This window comes from Oncorhynchus tshawytscha, linkage group LG03, assembly GCF_018296145.1.
Source record: "Oncorhynchus tshawytscha isolate Ot180627B linkage group LG03, Otsh_v2.0, whole genome shotgun sequence".
In the NCBI taxonomy this organism is placed as follows: Eukaryota; Metazoa; Chordata; class Actinopteri; order Salmoniformes; family Salmonidae; genus Oncorhynchus; species Oncorhynchus tshawytscha.
In genome coordinates, this window is record NC_056431.1 from 33397996 (window position 1) to 33420040 (window position 22045).

Sequence of the window (22045 nt, forward strand, 5' to 3'; positions counted from 1 at the left end):
GCTCTCATTGGAGATTGTGTGCCGTTTACCCAAGGATGTTCCAACACCATACGCTCCTTGCTCTGCCTTTTGATTGCTTGTACCTGCCTGATAAACCCTTTCCCCTCATACGATTGGCTGGTCTCTCTTTCTCTCTCTCGAGTAGCAGCAGTGGTCCAATGACGCCAATGTGCTCCCCCCAGCCTCAGATGGGCTCAGTCAGGGTGGACCACCACCGTCCTCTCCCCACTGACAGCCTTCTCCGACAGATGTATGACGATTCTGAAGACGAGGAAGATGATGTTGGGTATGCTGACCCCATTCAGGACGACCTGTACGCTCGCAAAGTGGGTGCGTTGCCCAAGTCAACTGTCGACGTGTCATATGACAGGTTTCTGCCCAAGTTCTGGACGCCTGAGGAGGACACCCACGTGCAGAAGATCAAATTGGGGTCCCAGAGGAGACCCTGGTACAAGAAGATCCAGGGCTTCAGGTCTGTGGACATACTGACACAGGGTGAGGGGGGGGATGATGCAAAGAGGGCCAATGTTAAAGACCGCACATGCACAAACACTTACAGCATCATACCCCATAACACAGATTTAACGTCATCATTTAAAGCACTTGCATTCCATTCACATGTTCATACTGTACATTTCAAATACTATATAAAACATTAGTACATACAATGCCAACATTTACAAACCACACACATCATTTCCTTACTCTTTCCTACATTCACTATTTCTAATGGCACATCCCATTCTTATTGCTAACAATACTTCATCACTCTATCACCAACTATTTTCATAATCTTTCTATCACAGTTTCCTGTTTCTATTTCTTTCTATCACAACATTTTCCAGTGATTCCCTATAGTCTGTTTAATGCATGTGATTCTAACATCATTCATAATGCTTTCATTTGATTGATAAGTTGGGTCTGCACTGCTGTGGGGAACTATTCTACTCTACTTTTACACGACTTCACTGTATTGATTCCACCTGTCTGACTACTGCTTCTCCGTTTCTCTCTTTTCTTCTCACTTTGCCTCACACTCCTTTTCCCCACTCTATTTTCCCTCACTTTCCCTCATCAATCCCCCCTCCCCCCCTCTCTCTCTCTCGTTCTGTCTCTCTCTCTTTTCTGCACCCACTCCTCTCTGGGGCCATAGCCGAAAGAAGTCTGGCGGCTCATCCTCTGACGACTCTGACTGCGATGTCAATCGCTGGCTCTCCTCAGCCCCTTCCGGCCCCTCCCCCTCCTCTCGCCCCCATGCACCTGAAGGCTCCGCCCACACCAGCCTCCCTACTGGTCAAAGGTCGATACAGCTGCTCGATTGACTGTGAAATCACAGGAGCAATGGTCTAACGCATTGCCTTAAAAGGGCAGGAGTTCTGATTGGCTGCCCTCCCTCATGTACTAACAGCGATACTGTGCTACAAAGCTTAGCTAGTAACTGTGCCCTAACATGCCTTGAAGAGCAGTTTTGAGAGTTATACCAGTTATACTGAGGTATAATCACTTTGCTGTCTTGCTGTTTAGTCCAATTTGCATCAGTACATATGTTAAGATACTGTACTGTGTTTGCCAAGCACTTACGATTTGAATAAGCTGCTTCAGAATACAAGGTCCTCAGTTTGATGCAGCCCTGTTTTGAATCAAATAGCCTTCCATTTTTTAAACCTCCTCTTCCTAGCTTTTCTGCTTTCCTCCTATTCTACTTGCATGCAACTCATCAACCCTCTGTCCTGTCTCTCCTTCTCCTCTCTCTTCCACCCCCTCCTCCAGTCCTTACAACACCCAGCCACAACACACTGCCCTCTACCAGCCCCCCAAAAAGCAAGCCACCAACATCCCATACTTTGAGCGCTTCCCGGTGGTATTCCCTATGATCGACCCCACCTCCGGCCCCCGGCTGGTCAAATGCGAGAAGCGTCCCCTTCTGGGGCGTGACAACCCCCTGGATCCACCAGAACAGTTGGATGAGTCCCTGGCAAGCATCTTCCCTGACCTGGAGAATGACGACATGTTCGCCCGACGCACCCAGGCCTTCCACCCTAACTCGGCGCTGGCTGTGCTGAAAACCCGGGTGTGCGTAAACCACTTGTCCGGCCACCTCTACGCCTCGAACCCCCAGCTCAACATCATCACCCAGCCGCAGACACCAGGCAAGGTTCACAAGACCGTCATCCCCGACATCGAGAGGGACGACTTCATCTTTCGGAAGGCCAACCAGCCCCAGGATGGTCGGCGGCAGAGACCACTGTTGGGTGCGGCCGACAGCTACAACCCGATGACCATCCCTGAGCCCTGGGCACTGCCTGCCAAGCTCCAGGCACGGCTGCTCTGCGCCCCCTCACCTTTGACCCAGGAGGTTGAAGCTGAGGGCAGGGAGAACCATGAGGAAAGAGGAGATTGTGATGGGCACCCTAAAACGGACGACATGTTGCTGAGGAAGTTTGGGATGGTGCTCGGGGTGGGGGTGGGGGCAGTGCGTGTCCAAGGTCAGCGGTCATATTTAGGTATGTCGGCCAATCAGATGGGTCCGTCGCTGCCCACTTCCTGTAGCGAGGGTGACCTGCAGAAGATGGTGGCGATTAGGGAGGCGAGTCGACTGAGGTACAAGAAGAGGATGATGATTGAGAGGTTAGCCTTTCTGAAGAGTTAGGAACTAAAATGGCTGCTGAAAACAACAACTTCGCTACAGTGCCTGTTGCTCTCAGGGCAAATCTCATATGGCATTCCAAAACCCTATATAGTGCACTGCTATGGGCGACAGGTAGCTTAGCGGTTAGAGCTTTGGGCCAGTAACTGTTGCTGGTTCAAATACAAGGTGAATAATCGGTCAATGTGCACCTGAGCAAAGTACTTAACTCTAATTTGCTCCAGGGGCGCTGTACTACTTTGACTGACCTGGAGCCACATAGGTCTACCGTATAAGGCTCTAGTCAAAAGTAGTGCACTATATAGGGAATAAGGTGCCATTTGAGACAGAGACTCAAATCTCCAGGTTGTGTATTGTTGTTTTCTTCTTTAACCCCCACAACTCCTGCCCCCACACACACACCGGTGCTGTTTACTTCTAATAAACCCTTTTCTGTCTGTTATTGAAGTGCCCTAAATCGCATGTGGACATGCATTGATACGGAGTGGTGCTTATAGAAGGACCTCATAGAAGGAAATTTCAATTAACTATATTAAGCACTTCTCTACCAAAAACAAACATGTACCTTTTACACTAACTGCAACAAATTGATAAAAGACAACTTTACAGTAAATGTATTTTTAACACATAAACCCAGTGGTGGAAATGTAGAAAAATAACCCACGGTTATGTTACCTCAGCTTTTGAGAAAGTGGTTTGATTGATTAGGTCAAACAAATTACTTTTTTAACGCAGGTTGTGGTATTTTCTGAAACCATACAAGCTATACGATTCTGAAGCTCTAAAACGCAACACTCTAAGTAAATGACCTTTCTGTACAACTTGTATAACTGCTGCTAACCTTTTTTTAAGTGCTAATTTTAGACACCACCACATGAGTACTGTCGTCAATGCATTGACCAGATATGTATACCTCCATCGGAATTAACACAACAAGACCCCATTCTGTTATACATTTGTTTGTTTTTTTGTTTTTGTTTTGTTTTTTGCTCATGGATTGCCTTTGCCTGTGAATTTAAAAATACTTTGTCCCATGCTTAATAAAAATAGACAAAAACAGACTGAAAACTTGTCATGGAATTAATCGGAGGTGGTTCACGAATGGCGAAGCATGATATCACCCTAGCACCTCTATTTGCCTTGGAATAGCACAGTGTCTCTCAACATCAGAGGACTTCACACTGACTTGGGGGAGCAGTATGAGCGCAGTGGTATGAAAAGGGATTTGAACATGAGTAAGATCTATAAATAACTCAAGCTATTGACCCCCACTCACTCTCATGGACAGACGCACGTAACATAGGATGGTAACGTCGAACAGACAGGGATGAGATGACTAACAAGGAACATTTGGCCCATGCTTTGGCTGAGAGTTTCCGTTTAGGGGGGTGGAGACTTCGTTAGTTTTGTTAGTATCTTTTCTCATAAAATACAGTATATTATCTCCATCCTGAACCTAATCAAGCATCTTAAGCAATTATGCAATATTTTAGTTTGGGGTTTCTGAGATGAACCCCATACTTACCCCTAGACACTGCACCAAACCTGGGTTCGTAATACTATTTGAAATCATTTAAAATACTTTAGCTGTGGTCAATTGAGCTTGCCTGGCGCAATGGATTCAATAAAGAATTCTCAAAAGTGCAAACCCCACTCACATGGCACTCCAGGCACTGGCAGTCATCCTGAAGTAAACTCTCAAAGTATTTGAGACATTTCTAATAGTATTTCAAATCAAGTCTGCACAGCAGAGGTAGATGATGATCATAGAGCATACGTTTTTTAATAACGAAGACAGACATGAAAACCTAGACTGAAATTCCCCATCGTCGTGTGAGGGGATGAAAGCTGTTACCTGCCACTCTTGGCAACGTGAAAACACATGCACAGTTTACACACACTCTGACATCACTCCCCTCCATATGTGTTTGGACAGTGAAGATACATTTTTTTACTTGGCTCTATACTCCATCATTTTGGATTGGACATCACCCTAGCTGTGGTCTCAAAGAGATGAAAGGAAGGTGTTACTCTAGCTGTCATACACACCCACCTTCAATAAAAAGGACAGTGAAACCCCAGGAGGAGGAAGCTGAAGTGGAGTGGCACTTGACTATGCATTGCAATGAACCATTATGTGTCCATCCATGCACTTGACCTTTTCCCCTTCCTTTTCCCCCTACTATATGAATCTTGAAGACAGAGGCTGGAGGTAGCAATCCCTTACCACAGGTCTAGGATTAGATTCCCAATCCTGAATTTAGCCATTAGAGGGAGAGAAAAACTCCAGACACTGGTTAGGGATCACTTCACCTATACTTATTCCCAGAGTAGGAAAATACATTCTGGCCCAAATGTGACTTTTTTGTCTGTGTGGTTCTCTTTTCTGGTTCTCCTAGACTGCTCCAAAAGTATGACTTTGCTAGCGATGGGTGAGTTGATTATGTTGGTTCCCAGGAATGTGGCACGGTCGTGTTCTCTCCACGGCCTCCCCCCACAATGCAATCACAGAACACTTCCTGCCTCCTTCCTCCTTCCTCCTTTTGCCTTTGTGTTGCTGCTCATTTACTAGTTCCCTCACTCCCTGACTGACTGCTATACGATGACACTGACACATTGTTGGGGATTGAATGGCGCAGGGCCAAACCAAGGGGGGTGGGACACAGCGTTTGATAAGGCAACAAAGTGGAGTGAGGGGATTATACACACGATATCAATATGCTGGGTCATCCAACTAAACATACTGTAAGTTATGTACAGCTGAGAGTTAGAAAATGTTTGAAGCACAGGTTGTAGGCTACCGTGATGGTTGGTTTTGTGTAACAGAAGTTACAGATGTTGATTCAGAAGTTTACAGGTAAGTCAAATGCAGTGAATGTTTTGGCCATAGACAACTTTGAAAGCTTTGAGTAAACAAGCGTATTTTGCAGAATGGGATGGCTGAGATATACTGCATGGTTTGTCTAACCTATTAGGCTAAAACCGCATCAAGCTTGTGTTTAGCGTGACTCAACTGTTGCTTATTTTGTTTGCTTACTAATACCTAACTAAGAAATTTGAAAAGTGGGGAACATGTTTTGTTTGTACTACCTTTTAGTCTTAATGGTGTAATGTAGATGAAAATTATTGTTTCATCTTCAATGAATGTTGAATCTAGTTTTTGTTTTCTGTGTTCTTACAATAAACGAATGGGTAAAAGTATGTTTCAGTTTATTTAATTGAGATTTACTTTAACAAGCACTTTTGCTCCACATTTTGAGTGCATTTATGATTAGCATGTGTGTCGCATCTGTGATTATAGTGGATTTGGAGTGTCTTTTGATACATACATCTGTAGCCTACTTTATGACCGTCTTGTAAATACCGTCTTGTGTACTGTAGGTTTATGCTCCTAACTGATAGTCCAATGCCTGTAACTGAGTTGACAATGATCTCAACCCCGTCTTTAAGCCGTCTTCCTCTTCTCTGGTGGTGTGTAGGAGCAAATCAATGACAGACCTTGTGGTGGACCAGGAGACCCTGAAGCAGGTGCGCTACGAGGAGCTACAGAAGATCAGAGAGCAGGTCAAGGAGAACGAAGACCAGTGGCAGGATGTGAGTATATGAACTGGCGACGACCACACACGTGGGCTGTGTTCAGTGTGACAAAATATTTAGAAACGCTAAATGAAAATGAGTGTTTGTTATTGGATTAGGTAGTCTTAGGGTGTATTCACTAAGAACCAAATGGAAGCAAACAGGACGAAACTGGTAAGGACCTACCTGAATTTGTCCAATAGAAACTGTAGTTTGTATTGCAAAACATGTTTCTATTTTTCTAATACCCCTGGTATTCTCACCCTGTGTCAGTCCTTTGGTTAGGTTTGGTTTGGTGGCAATAAACCCTGCATGCCCCACTTATCCGTTCAACACTGGCGGTCCCCAACTTACCAGGGGTCGCACACATTCAACCCAAAAGACTGTTATTACACTTGACTTGAACCCTCCCTCATGAGGGCTACATTAACGTAATAATCATGACATGAGAGATTGATTAAAAAAAGTATATATGTATATTTTTATTGCATATATAAAGAATTACAAATTGAACACATACATCCTTTTATCTCCCTATACCAGTGGTTCCCAAACTTTTTATAGTTCCGTACACCTTCAAACATTCAACCTCCAGCTACGTAACCCTCTTGCACCAGGGTCAGCGCACTCTCAAATGTTGTTTTTTGCCATCATTGTAAGCCTGCCACATACACACTATATGATACTTTTTTTTTTATCCAAACACATTCTGTGCCTGTATTTAGGTTTCATGCTAGTGAGGGCTGAGAATTCACTCTCACATAGGTAAGTGGTTGCAAAGGGCATCAGTGTCTTAACAGCTCGATTTGCCAAGGCAGGATACTCTTCTGATTAAATTAAGTTTCGATGAGGCTCTCTTGTTCAGATATTGGTAAGTGGACTGGAGGCAGGGCAAGAAAGCGATAACGAATCCAGTTTGTGTAATCCATTTCGGGAAAGTACCTGCGTAATTGCGCACCCAAATCACTCAGGTGCTTCGCTAAATGACATTTGACATTGTCCAGTAAGCTTGAGTTCATTTGCTCACGAAAAATTATATAATGATGGAAAGACCTGTGTGTTGTCCTTGTTAACCTCTTTCAGCTAGTGGGCACTATTTTTATGTTTGGAAAAATAAAGTTCCCAAAGTAAACAGCCTATTTCTCAGGCCCATATGCTAGAATATGCAGATAATTGACAGATTAGGATAGAAAACACTGTAAAGTTTCCAAAACTGTCAAAATATTGTCTGTGAGTATAACAGAACTGAAATTGCATGCGAAAACCTGAGGAAAATCAAACCAAGAAGTGGCTTCTATTTGGAATGCTCCATGTTCCATAGCCTGCCTTCACTCCATTTAAAGGGATATCAACCAGATTCCTTTTCCTATCGCTTCCTCAAGGTGTCAACAGTCTTTAGACATAGTTTCAGGCTTTTATTTTGAAAAATGAGCGAGAAAGATAATATCGCGTCAGGTGTGCGCATGAGTTTTGCTTGCGCTACAGAGCTTGGGCAGCCATCGTCTCTCCCTCTCCTACTGAAAAAGACAGTGCTGGTTGATATATTATCGATTATATATTTTAAAAACAACTGGAGGATTGATTATAAAAAACGTTTGACATGTTTCTGTGGACATTATGGATATTATTTGGAATATACATCTGTGTTGTCGTGACTGCTCTTTCCTGTGGATTTCTGAACATAACGCGACAAACAAACGGAGGTATTTTGGGTATAAAAATAATCTTTATGGAACAAAAGGAACATTTGTTGTGTAACTGGGAGTCTCGTGAGTGAAAACATCCGAAGATCATCAAAGGTAAACTATTTTTTTGATTGCTTTTCTGATTTTCGTGACTTAGCTACTTAATGTTTAGTGTACATAATGTTATGCTATGCTATCAATAAACTCAAACGCTTGGATTGCTTTCGCTGTAAAGCATCATTTCAAAATCTGAGACGACAGGTGGATTAACTTTTTGCGTGTAGGGGCAGTATTTTCATTTTTGGCAAAAAAACTGGATGAACAGACTGGATAAGTAATATGGTTATCGTCAAGAAACCAGACAAGCATTGATCCTAAATACCTCAACCGGCTCTGCGACGTTCACATTAAATTATGCCCACATTGGAGGATGTTCTTTACAAGCTCCCACAGGCCAGAGTCTTCACGCTCGTGGATGCCAGAGATGCCTTGACCACTTTTTGGACACCCTGGGGCAGGAAGAGGTGGTTGAAGCTTCCGTTTGGTGTCTCCGTGGCTCCAGAGGTGTATCAGCGGAAACAGCATGAGCTGTTGATGGGACTCAGTGGCGTGGAACTCATAGCAGATGACATCCTCGTAGTGGGCTGTGGGGACAGTGATGAGGAGGCAGAATGTGACCATGACGCCAAGCTGCTGGCCCTGATGGTCAGATGCAGACAGGTCAAGCTAAGGCTAAGCATAAAAAAGCTTCAGTTTAAAGTGCCAGAGGTCCGCTTTCATGGGCACATCTTGTCCTCCACCGGATTGAAGGCAGATCCTGAAAAAGTGAAGGCTGTCTTGGAAATGCCCCACCCATCTGACGTGAAGGGAGTGCAGCGCTTCGTCGGATTCGTCACCTACCTGGCCAAATTCCTACCGCGGCTCTCTGAAGTGTGTGAGCCACTGAGGAGGCTCATGGACAAGGAAATCATCTGGCATTCGCTCCAAAACATGACGCAGCGGTGAGGGAAATAAAACAACTGGTCATCCAGACACCTGTACTGCGATACTACAATGTGTCAAAACCTGTCACAATTCAGAGTGACTCAACCCAGTATGGACTTGGCTGTTGCCTCATGCAGGAGGGCCAGCCTGTGGCATTCGCCTCTAGGGCACTCACCCCAACAGAGCAGAACTATGCCCAGATAGAGAAGGAGTGCCTCAGCATTGTGTTTGCATGCCAACGCTTCCACCACTACCTGTACGGGCGCGACAATATTACCGCAGAGACTGATCACAAGCCCCTTATTGCTATATTCAGCAAGCCTCTCTTGAATGCCCCAAAACGACTGCAGAGCATGCTACTGGCCCTACAAAACTACAACCTCAAGGTGGTGTATAAGGCAGGGCCAGAGATGTATGTGAGTGACACTCTCAGCAGGGCTACTGCATCAGGCACTCACACACGCTCCATGCATGAACAACACGCAGTGTGCAGCTTACAAACAGAGCAAGTGGATGTTGAACACATCAACCAGGCTGACTACCTCAATGTTACGGACCAGCGCCTTATACAAATCAGACAGCACACAGACAGGGATGGGCAACTCCAGGCAATGAGGTCTGTGATTCTGATGGGCTGGCCCGACTGCAGGGAAGAAACTGCTTTAGCCGTCAGAGAACATTGGCCAGTCAAAGAGGAGCTCGGTGTTCAAAACGGAGTAATATTCAAGAGTCAGAGAGTCGTTATTCCCCAGTCTCTGCGCCCTGAGATGTTGGCACGTGTCCACTCAAGTCACATAGGAGGTGAGGCCTGTTACAGACAAGCACGAGACACACTGTATTGGCCAGCAATGCAGAGTGAAATCAAAGACTATGTCAGTAAATGCACAATCTGCAATGAATATGCCATTGAGGAACAGAGAGAGACGATGATGTCCCACAAGCTACCGATGCCCCCCTGGCAGATAGTAAGTCTAGATCTCTTCCAGCACAGTGGCAAAGACTTTCTGCTGGTAGTCGATCATTACTCAGATTTTTGGGAGATCGACCTCCTCCCCAACCTCTCAGCAGAGACAACAATCAAATGCTGCAAGGCTCAGTTTGCCCGCTATGGCCAGCCAGATAGGGTAATTTCAGACAATGGACCCCAATTCTCCGGAGTTGAGTTCAGGAAATTTGCTGCAGAATGGGAATTCGAGCACGTCACTTCATCACCACGACACCCAAAAGCTAATGGGAAGGCGGAGTCCGCAGTAAAAATCGCAAAGAAACTCTGCAAAAAGGCTCTGCGAGAGGGCAAAGATGCCTGGAAAGCGATCCTGCAGTGGCGCAATACCCCGACAGAAGGCATGGATAGCAGCCCGGCACAGCGTCTCATGGCACGGCGCTTAAAAGCAGCTCTGCCAGTAGCCAGCACTCTCCTGGAGCCATGTGTGGTGACAGACGTGCTGGTGAAGCTACGTCACAGAAGACAGGTCTCCAAGTTCATTTACGACAAATCAGCAAAAGACTTACCTGAGCTCAGGGTGGGTGAAACGATGCGAATGAAGCCACTACCAGGGGACCGGACAGGCCTCTGGAGACTTGGATCCTGTGTACAGAAAGTGGCACCACTGGCTCCTACTTGGTCGAAGTGAATGGATCACTGTACCGTCGTAACAGGGTTGACCTTCGGATTGCTGAGCCAGCACCTACTCAGAACCCTGATGGCCAAAGGGGTCGCATGACAAAAGACAGAACCCCAGCAAGTCACATGGGGCCTGAGGCACTGGGCGAAGAGCCAGGGGATCACAGGTCTGCCGCTCCCTCGCCCATCAATTCTCCCCTTAGACATTCAGGTGACACGCCTGTGCGGGAACCCGCAGTCCTCGCAGACAAGCCCCCTGTCTTTTCACGCTGTGGGCGTCTGTACCAGCCAGCAAAAATACTTAATCTGTAGGTTTCCCATCAGGGATTGTTGACAAAGATAAAAGTGAAGAGAATATCAAAATATGTTGTTGTTACCTGAAAAAATAAAAAATAAAAATACTAAACTGTTCATGTTGGAAATTGTTACTAGATTTGTTTTGTTAGTGAATTGACACCTCCTGTCCTATTTTATTAAATGGAATATGTTATGGGTGTAAGATGGCACAGTGATGCCATCTGTTGGTAAATGTTCATTACTGCAACTCTTGTGTTTTACCGGGGTGCTTGAGATACCCGGATGTGTTGTGATGTACTGAACAAGACTGGTTACTCGCATCAATGCCTCTGTCTCATCATTTAACATTCAAACAATGGTTGCTTTAGTTTGAAGAAGTAATCCGGATAGACAGGTGTTTCATACAACAGCCTTCTGTGTGATCTCTTTTTATAGCCGTCTGCATATTTGCAATCAAACGGCAGAATTTTCTTCATCTCCTTAGCTATCATACTCTAATTCCACCATGCATTCCACTGATTTCCAAACTAGGTCCTCCAGAAAGTGGAGAGCAACACCTTTGCAGTTCTACTATGTGATATCTTTCAAAAATGACTCATTAGAAAGGATTATCTACACATACTGTCCAGCTCATATTATAGACAGAAGCGTGCTACATGGCAGACCAATCCAAACTCATCTCTCTGCATGTCCAGCCCATCCATTATCTCAGCCAATCATGGCTAGCGGGAAGGTTATTTTTCTATGGCTGAACCAACTAGGCTCGTAATTTCACAATTTCATTTGTATTTACAGATGGCACACACGTTTGTTATTAAAGCACATGAAAGATCACAAAAAAAACGCATTTAGATTATTTATTTTTTGAGTTGATGTTCAAATGGCTCTCCTGTGAAGTAATGATGTGCGTCATACGCCTAGTTTCCTGAAATGAGTCACAGTCAAACCGATTGGATTCTTCCAGCTAAGGAGAGAGGCAGACTATCCCAGCATTGTAAGTCTGCTTTAAATCGTGTGACTAGACTCGCAAAGTTAGTTTTATGGAGGGTAGCCTGAGTTATTTTCACACCTAAATAGGAAAAACCAGAGGGAAATAGATGGAAAGGCAGGACTCCAGGGGGAATTTGCTTGATCGGAAAACATTTTCTGAATGTTCAATTTGTTACCTGAGAATGATCCAATTGTGCAGTATGTTTCCTGACAGAGTTCACAGGGTTAGTGATGTATAATAGTAAATCAGCTGCATACAGTGACACTTTGTGTTCTTCACCAGCTTGGTGGATTCCATTGAATAATGATGCTAATTTTAAGGCCAAGGAAAGCGGTTCTATCGAAAAGTGTAAAAAGGAGCGGGGAATGAAATGGGACGATATCCACCACATTCTGACGGATCTTTATCTTTCTTGAGTATAAGTGAGATGGAGTCTTGAGTTAGCGTCGGTGGGAAAGAGCCCTGTGATAACGAGTCGGTGAACATATCTAATAGTGATGGGGAGAGTTAAGAAAATCGACTGGGAAGCCATCAGGGTCTGGGGCCTTGCCACTTTGCATTAACTTCAGACCCTTTGTTATCTCATCTAGATGCAAAGGGTTGTCCAGAACTTTACTCATGTCTCTGTCTATGGATGGGATATCCAAGTTATCTAAAAAAAAAGTTGTCCATAGCCGTATTATCTCATGGGGGTTCGGATTTGTAGAGGTTAGAATACAATGACACAAACGTTGAATTAATATTAGAGGAATCACTTGTAAGATTACAGGAAGAGTCATATACCTGAGAGATAAAATGAGATTACCCCTAACTACATGTACAAAATACCTCAACTAACATGTACCTCCGCATATTGACTTGTTACCGGTACTGTCACGCCCTGATCTGTTTCACCTGTCCTTGTGCTTCTTTCCACCCCCTCCAGTTGTCACCCAACTTCCCCACTTATCCTCTGGGTATTTATACCTGTGTTTTCTGTCTGTCTGTGCCAGTTCACCTTGTTTGTTCAAGTCAACCAGTGGTTGTCTCTGCTCCTTTTTCCCAAGTCTCTCTTTTTCATCATCCTCCTGGTTTTTGACCCTTGCCTGTCTTGACCCTGTACCCGCCCGCCTGACCACTGTGCCTGTCCCTGAGCCTGCCTGCTGTCCTGTACCTTTGTTCCACCTCTGGATTACTGAACTCTGCCTGACCTGAGTTTGCCTGCCATCCTGTACTTTGGCCTCTACTCTGGATTTCTCGACCCCAACCTACCTTGACCTGTCATTTGCCTGCTCTTGTTGTTACAATAAACATTGTTACTTCACAAAGCCTGCACTTGGGTCTTACCTTGATTAGTGATAGGTACAGGGGGTGGGCGGGACACAATGCAGATAGCCCGGTTAGCCAATGTGCGGGGGCGCTGGTTGGTCGGCCCAATTGAGGTAGTATGTACATGAATGTATAGTTAAAGTGACTGTGTGTATATGATAAACAGAGAGAACACAATGCAAATAGTCCGGGTAGCCATTTGATTACCTGTTCAGAAGTCTTATGGAGTCTTACTACAGAGTTCTGGAAGAGAGTGCCACTAACTATTGTATAACATCCTCCAGGATCTGAAATGATCTGTGAGGGTGAAAACTGTCCTAGTTTGTGAATCACAAAATTGATGTTCCCCTGGCTTTGTCATTAAAATTAGAATGCAAAACCTGTCCAACCCATGCTTTACACAATCTAGTCGTGGTTACTATCCAGGGAACTAGGCCTGTTTAATCATCACTGATTAAACAGCCATCGACCATATCACTATATAAGCCATGGTTATTGTGTCCTTGTCTAAATGTGTACACTCAAGTCAAAGCCATCCCAGCTGTCTACAGGTAACAACGTACTGTATGATAGATCAGTCTAGTTCGTATTTGAAATGGGGAGAATGGAAATCTGAAGAGAACAGCTATTCAGGCCCAGTTTGTGCCTGTGGGTACAGGTGAAAGGAGAGCTTGTTTTGTAAAGGTACAGAGAGAAAGAGAGAGAGGGTAGAGAGTGCGCAGAAAAAGAAAGAGAGAGAGAATAAAAAGAGGTGCAGGAAGCAAAAGTTAGGTATATTCACAATGTTTCACCATGTCCAACTCAGTTCATGTAATTATTCCACGAAATATGAGTATGTTAAAGGCCTCATTCTTACCTGTTACTGTGTTATATGTCTATCAGTTGTAACATCGTCCAGCAGTATAGTATGGTGTCTTAGCATAGATTTAGGTCATTCACGGGCCCCAATACACATGGGACATGAGGTGGGAGGAGCTAAACTGACACAAATAGGAAAGTGTCTCTCTCTCTCTCTCTCTATCACATTAGCCACCCTCAACATCCGTTAGGGGATTTAACTGTTACATTCATTTTTCCAGGATGCACGTTTCTGAGGTGGTTTCTGACTTGCGTTTCTTCTCTGCAGGACCTCACCAAGTGGAAAAACCGTCGTAAGAGCTTCAACTCTGATATTGTGAAGAAGAAAGAGGAGAGGGAGCAGACCACAGCTAGCAGCGGAATAGGGAGCCGCGGTTTCCAGAATTCCAATTGGAGGTAATAGAGTGACAGGTAGACACCAGGGCCAATGATTTAATTTGGGCACTGTACGGAAAACAATTTGCAAGGGAAAATTATAATGGGGCTTTCTTACTGGACATGTCCAGTTGATCCCTACATGTCCACGTAGTCCCTGCCTGTTCTTTTGTTTGGTGCCCGATGAACATGAGGGGATGAGCTCATGAAATATGGCCTGATTGAATGTAAGACTTAAAAAAGGAATCTATGATTGATGGATTGATGAAAGTACTGTATCTGCTAGACTAGACATCCTCAAATACAAATCCTACATGTGTTCTAGTTATTACGTTCTCTATATTCTATACAGTTACCAAAGGGCATTTGTGCTAGCCATGCTCCTACAAGGTATAAATCATTATTTTTGTACAGACAATTAGAAACATACAGTTTCAGAAAGTATTCGGACGCCTTGATTTTTTCCCACATTTTGTTGCATTACAGCCTTATTCTTTGTCATTATGGGGTTTTGTGTGTAGATTGCTGAGGATTTTTTTTAAATCTGTAACAAAATGTGGAAAAAGTCAAGGGTTCTGAATAGTTTCTGAAGGCATTTGTATAATCCTTTATTGGTTGAATATGTTTTACCCTGTTTTAAAGTATTTCATCATCAGAATTCTAATCAAATCAAATCAAATCAAAATCAAATCAAATTTTATTTGTCACATACACATGGTTAGCAGATGTTAATGCGAGTGTAGCGAAATGCTTGTGCTTCTAGTTCCGACAATGCAGTAATAACGAGCAAGTAATCTAACTAACAATTCCAAAAAAAACTACTGTCTTATACACAGTGTAAGGGGATAAAGAATATGTACATAAGGATATATGAATGAGTGATGGTACAGAGCAGCATAGGCAAGATACAGTAGATGATATCGAGTACAGTATATACATATGAGATAAGTATGTAAACCAAGTGGCATAGTTAAAGTGGCTAGTGATACATGTATTACATAAGGATGCAGTCGATGATATAGAGTACAGTATCAACGTATGCATATGAGATGAACAATGTAGGGTAAGTAACATTATATAAGGTAGCATTGTTTAAAGTGGCTAGTGATATATTTACATCATTTCCCATCAATTCCCATGATTAAAGTGGCTGGAGTAGAGTCAGTGTCATTGACAGTGTGTTGGCAGTAGCCACTCAATCAGTATTTTTAGATGTGTTTTCACTGTTACTCAAAGCTGTCCTGTTACTGTATAAGTACTTACTACACCAACAAACACTGGTCGATGACAACTCAGGCACAAATACAGGGCCATGCAAACTTTTGTATTTTTACAGACTTTTGTTGAAATGTTTGCCCTGAGAGAAGGTGACCTGAGAATGTGTTAATGAATGAACACTAATTGTCTCTCTGCAAAGCGTTGTGTGAAAGTGTAATCTAATCGTGGCTTAAATCCTACTTCACCTCTTTTTTTTTGTTCTTTCAAACTTCTCTTTCCCTCCCCCTTTCACCTTTCCTCAATCATTTTCTCATTCTGTCCTCTCCTTTTATCCCCCTCCACCTTTCACTTTTTCCTCTGGTTTTCCCATCCTCCCTTGCCACTTCACCTCCTTTCCTCGGCTCCTTTCTCTTTTTCACCCATCCTATTTTACTTTTACCCTGCCCTCCTCTCTTTCTCTCTCTCTCTGTCTTTCTCTCTTTCAATCGCTTACATAACACCTTTTAATCCCTTTCCCCTCTCTCTTTCACCTCCCTTCCCTTCCATCCCTCTCTCCCCTCACCCTCCTCTCTCTCTACTTCACCACCCTCCCTCTCTTCTCCATCCCCACAGCTCCATCGGCAGTCGCCTCAACTCCCTCGCCTCTCTGGACCAGGACGTGTTTGAAGACTCCGCCCCGGTCCTCCGCACCCTCCCTCCGAGGAGCTACACCTTCGACAACCCCTACACCCCTCTTGACCGCCTCAGACCCACTAGCTCCTCCGTGCTCCCCCCAAGGGAGGAGGCGTGCGCTGCCACCACGGCAACCAACAGGGCTGTCTCGCCTTCTAGGGGCAACATGAGTGACAGTATCGACAGTCCCTTCGGTTCTGGTAGCGACATCACTACCACTGTGGGTCGCACCTCCAACTACAACCCCTACGTTCCAGCCCCGAATCCTTCAGAGAGAGCCCCAAGCCTGGCCTCACGGTACACCAGTGCAGCCAAGACGGAGGAGACCTTCAGCACCACCACCACCCCCAGCCTACTACCCAAAGCTCATGAGCCCAGTCGCCCATGGGTGGGGAAGGTGTCTGAAGAAGTGACCCTATCCACTGGTGGTGGCTCTCTGTACATACAACAGCCACAGTACAACTCGGTGGTGATGGACCCACAGCCCATGCCTCCTGGTGTGTCTCGGGTTTCTGCCTCTCTCCCCAGGAGCTATATGAGATCGGACAGCGCTCGGCTCAACTCTGTCGTCATGCTAAGGCCCTTCGGGAGCCAGTCTACAAGCGTCGCATCACTGCCACCCGCCTACACCGTGAGTACCGTAGTATACAGTAATATTACCACACTTTCCAGTTCTGTCTGTGTGTGTAGTTACCTCAGGATTGCTTTCTGCAGAAACTGCTTTTAGTAGACTGGAGGATTTGGGTGAGGTACTTCAATGGCTGTGGGTTATGTTCATTAGGGCACGCAACGTTTTTGCAACAAAACATTTAAATTAATGTTTCTTAACAGACAAGTCCAGAGAATCGCTACCTGTTCCAGTCCATTTTCCTCTATTTGTTACATAATGAACAGGACCTAAGACCTGTAGGAATGTTGTATTGTGTCGGTCGCATTGTAGTCTATTTCCAGTGTAGTAGTTGCTCACACGCCTTATTTGTTTTATCTGTCAGTGAATAATGAATTAAGCTTTTTTGAACTATGTGACCATTTACTTAGCAAAGCTGCTGTTTCCAGCCTTGTCACTCTATTACCTTCACTTTCGCTGTGTTAACAGTTGATGTTATTCTTCAATAACACAGACCCCAAAGTAAATCAAAGGGAGAAAAATATATTTATTCAAAAAGAATAAATAATAGTTGTTATGCTGGGAAGTAGATGGTCATTCTTCCCTGTTCTCAATATCTTCTCCTCAGAACAAAGCGACAGGATCGAATTTATAACCCAACTCTAGCCTGTGGTTGACCAATTAGAATTCCTCGCAATAAAACTGTGCCAATGGCCAAATACCAAGTATCCTGTTTCAGGCCTAATGTATAGACAATTCGGACCAACGAGAACTTGCCACATGTAGCTATGAGTCCTAGACTGAAATTCCTCCTGTGTCTCTGTCCCATTAATCTTCAAATCCATATTACAGAAAAACATTGATCGTTAATTCCCTCTTTACCTTTCATCCTCTGCGTTGTGTATTTATCTTAAAATATTCGTTCAGCTTTTACGAAGGCGTGTAGAATAGCATCAGAAGAATATCATTAGTAGGGCATTTTGATATAAACAGTTTGGGTGATTATTTGAGTGTTAGTATTCTCGGTAACCCAGAACATAGAGGCAGATGCTCGATTAGGTTCTAGGGGGAGATGGAAGATACGAGATATCAACGAGATATCATCAAAGATGCAAACACCTGTGAAATCGTGATTTGTCCAAATGATCAGTGACGAAGAAATCTGCACACCGGAACGAAGTTCCTCATTAGTCTTTGCATCCCACAGTTTGTGGGATACCATCCTATGTTACGTGCATCTGTCCAACAGCGAATAACTTGTGTCATGAACTTGTTCAGGCAAGATCTCTTTAAGTTGTTTAGCATCAACACATTGGAGCTAGCAACAATTCTAACTAGTATTAGTATATTGTACATTAAGCTTGAGAGACCTCCAGACAGTGTTGTCCAAATAGTTACTTTACATCTCTCAGTCTCTATAGAGTTTGATACAATAGTGATAATGAAAAAACTATTGGCTCACGACTTTGATAATTTTATAATTGTCCCTCGCGATGAAATCGGTGAGGGGACTATGGATCTGTGTCCTCTGTACGTACATCACACATGATATCTCAGACACCACTGGCCTGATTTTGATGAAATGATGTGTCTTGCCATAGAGATCCTGCATTTTCAAAATTACACTGACTGGCCAGATGGTGCCGCTATAACAAGCGTTTGAAAGGCAAAGCGTCTGACCCCGTTAGACCTAAAGTCATTTAGAATGAAAGTTATTCCTCTGGAATGACCGATCTGCACAAAACTTGATATGTGGTATCTGGGAACAAAGGTCTCTCAAGCAATATGTTTCAGGCTAGTACCTAAAACAACAACGCTATTGACCAATAAACATTCACTTGGGTGTAGTCTGGTACATGAATGTAAATAAATTAGTCAAGGATATTTGTATTGTGACAAGATGTGGTACACATGTTGCAAACACTATGAAGACAAGAACATTCCTATCAACCACACTGTGGCATTATAACTGGCACATGTTTATTTCTCTTGATCTGTTTGACTCAGTCATGAAATATGACACATGCTCAGGGATATGACTCTTACTAACCCACGTGATATCTCCGACACCACTGGCCAGATTTTGACGAAACATTGGTGAATGATGCATTTTGCCGTAGAGCTCCGGCATTTCCAAAACTACCTTGATTGGCGCTGCGTCATTCGTGCGGGACGACATGTTTACTGTTGGCTTGTTATGACTTTGATTATTATTTGTTCACAACTTTAAATTATACTAACAAAGTACATTTAACAATGTAAAAATAGGCTACCTTTTTTAACCATATAAATATACAGTGCATTCGGAAAGTATTCAGACCCCTTAACTTTTTCCACATTTTGTTACAGAGCCTTAATCTAAATTGGATTAAATAAAAACAATTAATCATCAATCTACACACAATACCCCATAAAGACAAAGAAAAAATAGGTTTTTAGAAATGTTTACAAAAAAAATTACAATAAAATAAATAATATACCTTATTTACCTAAGTATTCAGACCCTTTGCTAGAGACTCAAAATTGAGTCTGTTTCCATTGATCATCCTTGAGATGTTTCAACAACTTGATTCGAGTCCACCTGATGTAAATTCAATTGATTGGACATGATTTGGAAAGGCACACCTGTCTATATAAGGTCCCACAGTTGACAGTGTGTGTCAGAATAAAAACCAAGCCATGAGGTTGAAGGAATTGTCTGTAGAGCTCCGAGACAGGATTGTATCGGGAAAGGGTACCAAAACATTGGCATTGAAGGTCCCCAAGAACAAAGTGGCCTCTGTCATTCTTAAATGGAAGAAGTTTGAGACCACCAAGACTCTTCCTAGAGCTGGCCGCCCGGCCAAACTGAGCAATTGGGGGAGAAGGGCCTTGCTCAGGGAGGTGACCATGAACAAGATGGTCACTCTGACAGAGCTCTTGAGTTCCTCTGTGGAAATGGGAGAACCTTCCAGAAGGACAACCACCTCTGCAGCACTCCACCATTCAGGCCTTTATACTAGAGTGGCCAGACGGAAGCCACTCCTCATTAAAAGGCACGTGACAGCCTGCTTGGAGTTTGCCAAAAGGCATATAAAGGGCTCTCAGACAATGAGAAACAAGATTATCTGGTCTGATAAAACCAAGATTTAACTCTTTGACCTGAATGCCAGGCATCACGTCTGGAGGCACCGCTCATCACCTGGCCAATACCATCCCTACGGCAAAGCATGGTGGTGGCAGCATCATGCTGTGGGGATGTTTTTCAATGGCAGGGACTGGGAGACTAGTCAGGATTGAGGGAAAGATGAACGGAGCAAAGTAGAGAGAGATCCTTGATGAAAACCTGTTCCAGGACGCTCAGGGCCTCAAACTGGCATGAAGGTTCACCTTCCAACAGGACAATTTGTAAACATTTTAAAACATTTCATTATGGAGTACTGTATGTAGATTGATGGGGGGAAAATATTTAATCAATTTTAGAATAAGGCTATTACAAAATGTGGAAAAAGTGAAAGGGTCTGAATACTTTCCGTATGTACTGCAGGCTCCTCTGATGGCTGACTCTCAGAAAAGTGTGAACGGAGAGACGGATTTCACCAAGAAGCTGTCGGCCCCCAGCCGCTATATCCAGGTCATGACCTCTGAGGATAAGGCGCACTCCCTCTCCAGCTCTGCCCACAGCAGTGGAGAAGAAAAAGAAGAAGAAGAAAAAAGGGGTGTGACCCCCACACTTGCCACAACACTTGTCCCTACCCTGGCCCCTTCTCCTGTCCCTTCTCAGGCCAGGAGTCCTTCACCCGCCCTCCAGACCCCAAAAGTGGCCTACACAGCCCCAGTCAGTCCGTTACCTACAAAAGACACTAACCAGGTAGGTTTAGATTTTGGTTATTAGGCAGATTAGACTTTTTCAGGGCACATTTGCAGTATTCCAGAGCTGAAGCCAAAAATAGCACATAGTGATAAGGACATCACATGTAAAAACCAATTTGTTAAAGAAATGTTGGAATGTAAGTAGCAATCACAGTACTGGAGCGAGTGAGCGAGCATACTATACTATGTGCATACTATACTATGCAGCTAGTGCTACATACAGTAGGAGATACAGTAGGATCGATGCTTCCCATTGTCAGAGAGCAACTAATAATTAATAGTGAAGAGCAAATGTTATTTTTTTCCCTGGCTTTGGAACACAACCTGGCATTCTTAATGTGTGTGTGTGTGTGTTGTGTAGGAGAGCTATGCTGACATGCGGATCAGTCTCAACCAGAGGCCCAACAGCAGTCGAGACTTTGGCTTCCAGACAGAGTGGGACTCCACTGGAGCACACGTCACCTCCATCCAACCAGGTAAACACATACATACACACACACACACATTTAGCAGAAAACACACACATTTAACATGGTTAACACAAACAAAGAGTAACAACTGAACCAACTGTCTGATTGTAAACCCGGGTACATACAGCATGTTGGAGGATAGTGAAGGAAGAATGAGCACAGAGTAATGGCAATTAATGTAATGGTATCAAACACTTGGGAACCATGTTTAATGTGTTTGATATCGTTCCAGTCCAGCCTTAACAATGAGCGCATCATTTGATTTAAAGTGACACCAGCATCCACTGGCACAGCAGGCTCATCTCTCATTTCAGTGAGAAAGTTTTAAAGGTTGTTTATTTGAGCAATGGACAATATGTGAGACACTGGGAATAATACTGCAGTTGCTTGGTTAGATTTGATTAGTGGAGCTTCACTCCCTTTTGTTCAAAAACCATTCATAATTCACACAGAAGAGTAAATACCATTCCACTGCTAACACTGCACCAGTAGCTGGAGGTCCATGACTTTGATGTGTTTGATACCATTAATATGATTCTATTCCAGCCATTACAATGAGTCCGTCCTCCAATTTCTGCCTCTGCTGGCCACCACACATAGTGCCAGATACCTTAGCACAGTGCCAACAGTACCGTGAAATAGTGAAATACATGTAGCTAAACTAGTAATTTAACTACAGTTTGCAGTAGCTTGTTGGTAGTTTAATTAAATTCATATATGGGTAGTGTTTTTAGTAGTTAATTACTATTTTGCCATGTAGCGGTGAAACTAACTACTGCAACTACACTTTTTTTTGCAAAAAAAGTAGGCAAGAAGTTTCGTACATTTTTTACATCAGACCTTCCTAATTTACACTTGAAATCAAACATTATGTTAACAGT

The 22045-nt window shown here is 43.8% G+C and overlaps 2 protein-coding genes across 11 annotated transcripts in view; both read left to right on the plus strand.

Annotated features, from left to right (window-relative positions):
• LOC112234605 (LIM domain only protein 7) overlaps positions 1-22045 on the plus strand; it is a 121546-nt gene that overhangs the window by 73717 nt on the left and 25784 nt on the right. For 7 of the 10 annotated variants that reach the window (XM_024402836.2, XM_024402828.2, XM_024402863.2 and 4 more), the window contains 6 exons: positions 5047-5079; positions 6127-6241; positions 14239-14366; positions 16176-16866; positions 20369-20692; positions 21056-21170. In XM_024402836.2, the coding sequence (XP_024258604.1) occupies positions 5047-5079; positions 6127-6241; positions 14239-14366; positions 16176-16866; positions 20369-20692; positions 21056-21170 (1406 nt within the window). The other 3 variants (XM_042314566.1, XM_024402883.2, XM_024402855.2) reach the window with 3 other exon arrangements.
• Positions 1362-3708, plus strand: LOC121844464 (LIM domain only protein 7-like). Its single transcript, XM_042314589.1, has one exon. It carries the CDS (start codon positions 1871-1873, stop codon positions 2648-2650), a length of 780 nt encoding a protein of 259 aa, XP_042170523.1. The 5' UTR covers positions 1362-1870; the 3' UTR covers positions 2651-3708.

Bases quoted from the DNA above. Each gene is read 5' to 3' on its own strand.
- LOC121844464 (XM_042314589.1), top strand. From the start codon at position 1,871: ATGATCGACCCCACCTCCGGCCCCCGGCTGGTCAAATGCGAGAAGCGT.